Raw genomic sequence first — 11,540 nt, forward strand, 5'->3', positions numbered from 1 at the left:
TTTAAAATTTTGTTTGTTCTTTGTGCCAAAAATGTTGACTTGGTGTGCAAAGACTAAGTATTAGCAATAGTAAGTTTAGTATTAGTATTATTAATAGATATAATTTCTAGCTGGATAAATCTGGTAAAACATTGTGTTTTGGGACAATTAAACAACTCAGATGGGTGATGAAATGTGCCTGTGGATGTGTGAACACGTGCTAAAGGACACTAAAGTCACCTTTACACACACTCATCTTCTTACACACAGCCAGAGTTGAAAATCTTCATGTTAAGCTTTCGTAAAACCCTCATTTTCTCCAAGCTCCCGAGTTTCAACCCAATCCGGTTCCTAAACCAGCGTCGGATGTCCTAAATATAGCTCAGCTCCGTCTCTGGGAGAATTCCGTAATTTACTGTGTAATTGGGTTTTAATCATAAACTCCTCGCGTGTGAGCCGCGGCTGGAGGGGAGGAATTGCCGTGAGCTAATGATCAGCGAGTAGCCGCGATTACGGATGCACAGTTGCGCACCAGTGCCAGCTGCATTGTTTTAATCACACGATTAACGCGGCCCATGCGCACAAAAGGTCCTCTCATTAATTTATATGGACTGTTGTCACGGTGTGAATAGAGATAAATCAAAGCATTGGCTCCATAATAAACGCTCGACTCTTTAATGTAACTCGCCTTCCTGTTTATAAAGCTGTTATTTGAATGTGTTACTCACTTGGTAAGTGCTGAGGGCTGTTTTTTTTTTTTTTTTTTTTTTTTTTTATGAATCTCGTTTCGCTTATGCTACAGGCTGCATAATGGAGCTGATGCACATTCTACAGCTTGTCTTTTTTTTCTTTTTCTTTTTTACCAATGCTATATAGCTGCATGAAAGTTTTATAGCTTTATTTTTTACTATAGTAACTATGGTACAAAAATGATGTACACTCATACACTAAGAGATTCAATTCAAAGTTCCATGGTGTTTCCATGCTTTATTGGGACATTGTACCATGGTAATTCCATGGTTTGCTTTTTTTATGATTCATTTCATGATTTCTGAGCGTTTAGAAAAAGCTAGAAACAACAGTAATAATGTCAAATTCTGTACATTTTAACTTATTTGTTCATTCATTTATTTATTTACATAGTGAGTAAATATTGCTGTTTTGGTCAGGTTGCTTAAAGGGGACCTATAATGCCCTTTTTCACAAGATGTAATATAAGTCTCTGGTGTCCCCAGAATGTGTCTGTGAAGTTTCAGCTCAAAATACCCCACAGATCATTTATTATAGCTTGTCAAATTTGCCCCTATTTGGGTGTGAGCAAAAACACGCCGTTTTTGTGTGTGTCCCTTTAAATGCAAATGAGCTGCTGCTTCCGGCCCCCTTTCCAGAAGAGGGCGGAGCTTTAACAGCTCATGCTTTGGTTGCTCAACAACAACAAAACTGGAGAATCTCACGCAGCCAAAATGAGGATTGTCAGTAACGGTGTTCAGCCTTATATTGTTCAAACCGGAGTCGGACACTGATGGAGAGACTCAGGAAGAAGTTACAACTTTTAGAATTAATCTGGACGTTTCTGAATGGTTAGTGGATAAATTTATGTAGTTGCTGTGGAGTTGATTCAATCTTTTGTGCAAATCCAACGTTGAATTGACCCTCGTTTGTGAAGCTGTCCGGCGTAAAATGACGACGTGGCAACAACACTCTACTACAACAACTCTTCCTCTTCTCTAAAGCAGCCCAACATGGCCTCACCCCCTTTGTTGCGTGTTCTTGGGGGCAGGGTTTATGTAAATTTTGGGGTTTGTGATGTCACCAACCCATGAAGAAGCTTCTTGTAGTCCCTACTAGCCGTTTGTTGTAGTCTTTAAAAAGCGTTTTCCTGTAAAAGAAAATATCTCCCTTTGCATTGAACTTTGAGAATCGTAACTTTGCAGATGTTGTTTATGCTCAAACATCAACATTACACACTAACTAAAGTTAAAAAAGTTAAATCATAATCAAGGACATAATCAATTTTGTTTGCTGGACAGAGACAGTGTTTACACTTTTCAGGGAAATCAACCAATAAAGTTGTCTCTGCATGCATATTAAACTAGGATAAGAGAAAATATTTTAGCATCAGAAAGATTACACACTTCGGCTTGGAAGTATCTTTTACCTTCAAACGTGCCATATGAATCTGTGTTTGTGGCCGGATCAATCACTTCTTGCCGTTTGTTTTTATCGATCTGTGACCGTTTTATCAAAACCCGCGCGTTTCACATATTCTGAATACCGCTTTGCAGGCGGATAAATATTTCACCATTGACATAACAGTTAAAGTTGAGATGGCTATTATGATAAATCAGGCCGAAGCATGGAAACAGGATCCCGATCAATCTTTGATACGCTGGCAGAGCTGGGCCGAATAGGGCTCCAGTCTCCCACTGTGTATAATAAAATGTGCCTTGACCTTTACGCACCCTCATGTGTATGTTAGAGTGTGCGGTCTGCATATTAGATTTTAATGGAGAGATGTTTTTGTGTTTTTGCTGGTCATCTTGTCAATCAATATTGTCATGTTTTCCTGTGTTGCTAAATATTATACCGTATCTGTCTGTTGCTCTCTCAGACGCTCATGTGTATTCCTCCGGAGGGAGAGGCCGGAACAGAAATCCCTGTTAAGGTGCTAAACTGTGACACGATCACTCAGGTGAAGGACAAGCTGCTAGATGCCGTGTACAAGGGCATCCCATACTCACAGCGCCCGCAGGCCGATGACATGGACCTGGGTAAATAACTGATTATTATTATGTTAATAGAAATGATGTAATGATATGATAGATGATGATAGATGATCTATCTATCTATCTATCCATCGTATATTGACTATTAGAGGGAAAGTATGGAAAACATAGCAAAAGTTTTACCTTTGACACTTCAGAAACGTCATCATCCCAGACTATTGCATTCATTGTCCTTTTACAGAATGGCGGCAGGGTCGACTGACCAGAATCATCCTCCAGGATGAAGACGTCACCACAAAGATCGAGAGCGACTGGAAGAGACTGAATACGCTGGCGCACTACCAGGTTGAACAACGTTTCCTGGCAGCTGCTCCGTTATGTTATGCAAATTTACAAATGCTTGTCGCGTGCTGTACAAAAATGGAGATGCTTTTTTTTTTATAGTTCTCCTTTTCCATCTTAGGTGACAGATGGGTCTTTGGTGGCGTTGGTTCAGAAGCAAGTATCCGCTTACAACATCGCCAACTCCTTCACTTTCACTCGCTCTCTCAGTCGATACGGTAAGCCACAGTCTCTCGGATCGCTTTACGCCACACGATCCTCGGCTTTAGCCATGTTTGTTTAATATATCACGGATTCTTTCAGCATTTTGTGTAGTGCCACATGCAGCATGTTTGACTCAAATAGGAAATTAAGATCTTTTCTCCAACCATTCTTGGCTGAAGTCAGTTAGTTTGAGCTCTTCTGTGAAATAACACATAGGCTGTGTCTCAAAACCTAGTGAGTTGCCTAGCTAAACAGCAGACAGACATAGACATTTCAATGTGGAGGCTGTCTGAAATCAGTCACATACTGTAGGAGGATCCATTTCAGTAATAATGTTGTTTATGTAGACAGTAAACTTTGATTCGGCTCACTAGGTTTTGAGACAGCCATTAAAAAGATGAATATTATGATTCAGAAATAAACAGTTTAGATGTACAGGCTAAGATATGTACAATCAATGCATTAAGAAGTACATTTGCTAATTTGGATTGAATGGCGTTCTGGTGTAGAGAGCCTCCTGAGGACGTCTAGCAGTCCAGACAGCCTGCGGTCCAGGGCTCCCATGATCACCCCTGACCAGGAGACGGGCACCAAACTCTGGCACCTGGTGAAGAACCACGAGCACGCAGACCAGCGGGAGGGAGACCGCGGGAGCAAGATGGTGTCTGAGATTTACCTCACACGCTTACTGGCTACCAAGGTACATGAACACCATTCTGTATATACATGAAACTGAGGTATTTATCAAAGCAATAAACCGCTCAAGGTTGTATGTTACAGTGTTTTTGTCATTTGATAATAGTTTCTTGAGCAGCAAATCAGAATATTAGAATGATTTCTGAAGGATCATGTGACACTGAAGACTGGAGTAATGATGCTGAAAATTCAGCTTTGTATCACATTTATAAATGTATTCATATAGAAAACAGTTATTTTAAATTGAAATAATATTTCACTGTTTTTACTGTATTTTTGATCATATAAATGCTGTCTTGGTGAGAAAAAGAGACAACTTACTGCCCCCAAACCAACAAGTTGAAGGCTAACCTAAATTTGATCTGTTCATTCACAAAGACACAGTCATAGTCAATATGAACATGTCGTTGCATGACATCAGCTGCATTGTGATTGATCAAAAATATATAATTTTGTATTGCATTGAAAAACTAAAAGCATATAGCTTTAGTACAAGAAGGCGAGTAAATAATGCATTTTTAAACATTTTTGCAGTGAACTATTTACACAAAATGAAAGCATGCTTTTAAAAAGTTGGAGCAATCCATTTCATAAGAAACATTTGACAACCATAACGCTGACATTTCAAAACATATCAATTAAAACCTCAAAAATTCCTGATATGTCAGCAGAGATTTCATTGAATCATGTTGTAAACTGTCGTGTGTCATGTTTTTAGGGCACACTGCAGAAGTTTGTGGACGATCTTTTTGAGACCGTATTCAGTACGGCCCATCGCGGCAGCGCTCTCCCGCTGGCCATCAAATACATGTTTGATTTCCTGGATGAGCAGGCAGACAAGAGACAGATCACCGACCCGGACGTACGGCACACCTGGAAGAGCAACTGGTGAGATCCTGAGCACTTCCTGTCTTTGACCTCATTTTCTGCAGCATCTGTTTGGATTGTTTTGGGTTGCCAGTTCCATTTGTTTCGTGAATGCAGTAAGCTCTTGGAGCAATTGAAAAATAATATATTTTAGTGCGATTCAAGACAGACCACAATCACTAAAAAGCTTTTTGGATGTAATCAGATTTTATTGTATCTCTCTCTCTGTCTGTCTGTCTCTCTTTCTTTCTGTCTCAGCCTTCCTCTGCGGTTCTGGGTCAATGTGATAAAAAACCCTCAGTTTGTCTTTGACATCCACAAGAACAGTATTACAGATGCCTGTCTGTCAGTGGTGGCTCAGACATTCATGGACTCCTGCTCGACGTCTGAGCATCGCCTGGGCAAAGACTCTCCGTCAAACAAGCTCCTCTACGCTAAAGACATTCCCAACTACAAGAGCTGGGTAGAGAGGTACGGACACATACCTCAAAATACCACACACTTTATCTGATTGGTGTTGCTTAGTAATTAAAGATTGTTCAAAACCTGCAAGGATATTGACACTCCACTTTTAATACTTTGTTTTATAAGCAACAGTAATACTGCACTTGCCTTAGTAGACCAAACTAATTAATCACTTGCTGTACCATCTTTTACTAGGCAGCCTAAACTGAAATTAATCAGTTTGATTTTCATTTTCTCCAGTAGATTAACTGCAAACTGTTCATTTACAATTCAAAGCCAATCATTTTAACCAGGGTATTTATGTGTGTGTTTTCAAGATATTACAGAGACATCAGCAAGATGCCAAGTATCAGCGATCAGGACATGGACGCCTATCTGGTAGAGCAGTCTCGTCTCCATGGCAACGAGTTCAACACGCTGAGCGCGCTCAGTGAACTGTACTTCTACATCAACAAGTACAAGGAAGAGGTGAGACCTGGGACTCTATTTCACACCCTATCCTAAGCGTTACACATTTACTCAGAGTACTAGCATACTAGCATTCAAGAGTCAAGTGTTTGGAGGGGTTTAAGTATAAAGTAGTTGGCTGATATGGGTTTTTCAGTGTCATCTCTGCTAAACGGGGGGAGAAAACTAAACATAAAATTGCTTCTTTTTTTTAATTAAACAGTGATTTGCTGAACAAATTGTGTCTCTGTCTTTAAATAAATTAAATTATAACTAAAAGTTTCTTAAGGATAAAATAAAAATCTCTGCTAATGCTGTAAACTATACAGGGAGCCCCTTACTTGAACATTACTATAATATTAAAGGTTAACAACAGAGCCCATACTATTAGCCTAAATATAATTGCTGTTTATTTTTAGATGATATAATCAACACTCAAGTAACAAATTGTATGTAAACATGTAAGCTGCACATAAGGCAGTTTTTGCATTAACTTCTAAATCTAATAATAAAATTGTTTTTACTCCAATTCCTTGTTGAAATATAATCATTTATACACAGGGGCTGTCATTTTCATGACAGATTTATTTAAACAATCAAGACATCACTAACAGGTTAAGTAAAATATAATGAATATATTGGCTAATGCAGTGCATATATTAAGTGAAAGAGTTAATTTCTCTGGCAAACTAACAAGCTGTGGACACTGAATGACTTACCTGAGGTAAATGACGTAATGTAATTGTTTACAAGCTGTTTTATTGATGTCTTTCCACCGTTGAAACACTGAATGAGCGATTACACGAGATATGATACATTTCAGTAAGTTGTACTGTATCTTTTAACATACCTTCAGATGTTCATGTTTATTCTGTAACTAATATTAAAGAGGAAGAGATGATTGAGTTTACTCGCCCTCCGCGCTGCCGCTTGAACTAAGGCGCTTATACAGAGATCTGTCACGCCACATTAAAGAGCGTCAAAACGGCATTTATTGTTTGAATTTCATGATAAAATGGACAGAATTTGAAAGATGGCGCTTTGTTTCTTATCGAAAGTAACAAAATGCAGACCTTATGGCGATTATTGATGGTTAATGGTGGTTAGGCTACACCGCTGTATTCGTCGTGTACTGTTTTCGTCTTATCCACCTGTCTTTGTCCTGTACCGAAACGGTTCGGTAAGAATACGCGTACCGTTACATCTCTAATATACATATGCAGGGATTTATGCAGAAGCCTTTAAATCAAAAAGTTTGTAAGATCTTAAGAAACATAAATCCTGGTAGTGGTCATACAAATTGGTCTAACGGTAGTTTGAAGATGCGCATGAGATTTGAATTGAAATGCAAATGTTGTTTCTGTATTAGTGGTTTGATCTTGATGAATGTGCGGTGCCGTATCTGATGAGGTCGTTTATCATTGTCATTACGAGCTCCAGTGAGCGTCCACAAACCCTCACGCTCAAAACGATGTCAAATATTGAATTATTACATGGGTTCGGCCTTCAGTTAATGGCCTCTCTCTCTCTTCCTCTCTCTCTCTTGCAGATTTTGACAGCGCTGGACAGAGACGGTTACTGTCGCAAACACAAGCTTCGACACAAACTGGAACAAGCCATTAACCTGATGTCTGGCAGCAGCTGAGGGCGGTGACGGATCGGACGGGACGGGAGGGGAAACGTTCAGGGGGTTTGGGGGAGGGTTGAGACTGAATTTATGGAGTCCGGCAGACCGACCCGTATTAGATCATGCACGGCCTGTGCTAGCAAAAAGTGAGGCTAAAACACTGGACAATCAACTCTAAAGGAACCACAGCACAGCATACGAAGCCCAATATTTTCCTGGACCAGTACCTGTATGCCCAAACGCCCGCACTCCCTAATGCCCGGACCGAACGCCCGCTCATATCGGCCTGCCTAACAAACTCTTCAACACTGACTACTGTGGATCAGATACATTCCAATGAGGAAAGGTGCACGTGCTGTTGCCTTGGAAGATAGTGCCATTGAAGAAAATATCCGACTTTCTGGGAGAGAAAAGAAGCGACGTGTTTTAGTAGGGTAATTAGAAAACAATTCTTCATATCAACCTCCGAGAGATGCCTCAAGAACAGTCATGTGCAGGGGTGATGAGCTCCATTAACAGAAATGAAGATATTTATATCAGAATGGAGACCAAATATTTGGGGAGAACTGCATTATGGGTAGTGTTGAGGCTGGGCAGAATGGGAGGAACTTTCTCCTCCTCGTCTCGAAAATGCCATAGACCTATTAAAGCGCCTTTTCTCTCGTTTTCGTTCTTTTTTGTGATTATGGGGCCAAATGGACCTCTCCTTGTCAAGAGGTATGGATCAGCATCTTTTGAAGCTTGCCTTTTCGTTGCGTCCGGATATGACTCCCCGAACCCTCGCCGAAATGTACTCCGGGATGGGCGTTCATCCTTCGGGAGACATTTTCGCTCCCTTTGCTTTTTTGTACACCACTGTGTTACTGTGAGGTTTGGAGTGTTTACTCTGATTCTGTGGTTCTTCTCCAAGGCTGCGTTGGCGAGGGCCGAGTTTTGTCCCTTGATGACAGGCATCTTTAATGTAGTAGATCCATCTAGAGCAATAACTCTCAGATTTACCTGCAAGCCATGAGTTTAAGTTCCCTGTGTGTTCAGATTCACTGTCCTGACTCTAAATTTTCAATGTTAGCAGTTGGCGAGTCGTCATCGCTCCTTTTCATTTCCCTTTTGTTGTTCTGTCCAAATGGCAGCCAAAACGTGTTCACAATGCCAAGCACAACAAAGGGACGACTGTTTTACTCTGATTGTTTTTTCGCCGTTTCAGCAGGCCAATGCAATTTTTGACAAAGAGTGACAGCAGAAGTCCGCAGCTCGACAAATCTCGTCCGCACCGCTCTTCAGTCGTCCCCCGTAAAAACCTTATCATGAACCGCGATAAGGTTCCTGCTTGATCGATTATAAAGATTGTGTCAATTCTGTCTGTATACACAAACAACACAAGGCCTTAAGTCATTTCCTCTTCTCTTTATCGGATTTTCATCACCTCCGTGACGGCGGCATCGCCCTCTGCTGCCACGGAGGTGAACTTCAAGCCGTTATATTCCAGGTACTCAAATTGTGATACGTACGTGAATTTCAAAGTATTCTCAGCTGTTTTCTATTCCTTGCTATATGTGGTTCTGAGTTCTGCCCTGTCTAGTAGCGTATCGATTGTGTTTTTGTGTTGAGTAAAATCACCAACCGAGAATGTACAGCATGAATAACTGGGCATATCTTGCAAAAATCTTTGCCTCATTATACATGTTCCTGTTTTAAACACAAAATACCTTCAGTCGATCACAGCCAGGACTACAGGGAGAACTATTTGCTTTCAACATCATCTTAAAAATGTAAAAAACCTACTTCACCAAGGTCAGTTCGAGCAAACAAACACCCACCATAATATGATCATTAAAACAGAAGGGAAATCCATTGGGGCCTTATTAGTTAAGTTTGTTGAGTTTGAATGTAGATATTCAATCACCATCAAAGTGATCACGTACCTTTAAGTGCATCATACGTCGATTGATTTTGCCCTTTTTACTCTGATAACTGCTAGTCGTGATTGCCTACATTTGGCTACAAAAGAATTACTTTTAGTTTAGTAGCTGTAGACCTCGTCCTGCAGGTTTTAAAACTTGGGCATTTCAACAAACAAAATGTATCTGGATATTTTAAACTTAAAGTTTCATTGAATGTAATTAAACCTGCCTTCAAATTGAGTGCATAGATTTAGATGGGGATAACGAGAATCTCAGTTAGTTTAGATGTGGCATCATCAAAAGCCAAATTTTTGTTGTTGGAATTGTGAAGGCAGGATGTTTTGATCTAAATGTGGGGCTCATTAACATATGAAAAAGTTGCAGGATGATAATTAAGCAGAATCTTTTTGAACATTCGTTTGTTTTTCTGTTGGGGGAATGGGGTCAGCTCATGAATCTGGCATTTCAACCTCTTGCAACACGATACATCAGGAAATACTGCCTGTTTGCCAAAGCTGCGTCGTCAGCAATGCAGGTGCGAAACCAATATCCGACGTCTGGACAAACCACTTTGAGAAATGAATCGCAATCATAAATCTATATGTTAAAAAGCTGAAAAATAAACATCAGTGGTTGATTTTTTTTTTTTTTTTTTTTTTTTTTTTTTTTTGATTTAGCACCTCTTGGTTGAAACCATGCCGTCAGGTTTACATCTGATTTTTCTATACTGTGAGTAAAGCCAAACGTACTGTGGAGGAAGTGGACTTAGCTTGTTCGCATACATACTGCCTGTAAGATAACTCTGACTATCGTTAAGTGCAACTGCCCACCGGGGTGTTTTTAGGTAGACTGGTGAAGACAGAACTAACACTAATGACGCCTCGGCCGATAGCCATATATCAGAAATCGCCCGTTTCGTTTCGTACAGCAGAACTCAGAGCCAAATGAGGCGCTTTGCGGTTTGTTTTTTTGTGGTGTGGTGAAACGGCATACTCTTAAAAGCACCTGTAACTTGTGAGGAACGGAGCGGAGTGAGTGGAAAAATAACTGTGGTGTTTTTTCAGTAGATACAGTAGAAGAAAATGTCTGTTTTAGATCCATAACTACATTTCAGTCAATGTTCTAGTTATAAAAGAAGAAGAAGAAGAAAAAAAACATTTTGTCTCAGATAAATTAACTCTAATTTATTTGTCCGTTTGTCTCTTTATCCCAAATGTTTTAATCAATTTTATTGTAACAGACTTGTTTACAGTTTCAGAAATATATGGAGTTTATTAACGTGTCTGGAGAGCTTTGTGACTGACTGGTTGATTGGATGACTGGTTAATGGGCAACTGCTATGCCTAGTCCTTAATTCTATATAAATATATAAATATATTTTGTATAATTATTGGACTGAAATGTTTGTTTTTTTTTTTTAATTTTGTTTAAATTATTGTTTTAATTCCGTTTTTAATGCGTTAAGTAATTTGAGGGAGTCGTGAGAATGAGTCTGAAACGCTGGCTGCAATGAAGTGATTTGTATATATTTGCACCTTTTTTTTTTTTTTTTACTCTGTGCGAGGTTTTTGAAAGATTGGATTCTAAATTAATGTTCAAAGGACAAGCATGGTGTTTTTTTGTTGTTGTTTTTTTTTGTTTTTTGTTTTTTTGCTAATTAAAAGATATGTGGATGATGCTGTATATTTCTTGAATGTTTTTTTTTTTTCAATTGTTTTTGTATATATAATCATCTGCAAGGACTATTTTGTCTCAAGAGCTTGATGTTTTCATTCAAATAAAGACAAGTCTCAGTGAAACCTATGCAATCAATCCTGAACTCAGATAACCTTACACTCTTTCTGAATGTGTATGCTGCAAGAACGCTGAAACAAATATGACTAATTCTTTTGTGCCTATTTATTTTTCTTAGGAAACACTTGGAAAGTAATTGGAAAGGCAGTTATGTTAGATGGCACCCGATAGAGTTTCATGATCACCTGCAGACGTGTATCAGAACTGAGAAATATGGATGGAAAACAACATATTTCAGTACGATGTGTCCTAATCAGACGCAACATGACAACTTTCCAGTGACAAGTTATTTTTCTGTCCACAATAAAAGCAAAATTGCTGCATGAATCAGCAAAATCACTGCCAATCAGAAGATATTCATAAAAATATATTCATGTAGGCCTATGTATATTTGAGGAAATCGTGATACACTACTATTCAAAGGTTTGGGATAAGTAATTAAAAAAAAAAAAAAAGTATTTTGCTGTTCTTTTAAACTTTCTATTACTTCCT

The 11,540-nt window shown here is 39.2% G+C and overlaps 1 protein-coding gene across 1 annotated transcript in view; it reads left to right on the forward strand.

Annotated features, from left to right (window-relative positions):
- The window catches only part of plxna3 (plexin A3), a 182,977-nt gene extending 171,920 nt beyond the window's left edge, over positions 1-11,057 (forward strand). The window contains 8 exon segments of the mRNA XM_051903241.1: positions 2,591-2,750; positions 2,947-3,050; positions 3,169-3,265; positions 3,761-3,951; positions 4,666-4,835; positions 5,073-5,285; positions 5,597-5,747; positions 7,276-11,057. Coding sequence (XP_051759201.1) covers positions 2,591-2,750; positions 2,947-3,050; positions 3,169-3,265; positions 3,761-3,951; positions 4,666-4,835; positions 5,073-5,285; positions 5,597-5,747; positions 7,276-7,371 — 1,182 coding nt within the window. The 3' untranslated portion in view covers positions 7,372-11,057.
- Positions 11,058-11,540: the final 483 nt, after the last annotated feature.

The sequence above is a fragment of the Ctenopharyngodon idella genome, chromosome 8 (assembly GCF_019924925.1).
Source record: "Ctenopharyngodon idella isolate HZGC_01 chromosome 8, HZGC01, whole genome shotgun sequence".
Lineage (NCBI taxonomy): Eukaryota > Metazoa > Chordata > Actinopteri > Cypriniformes > Xenocyprididae > Ctenopharyngodon > Ctenopharyngodon idella.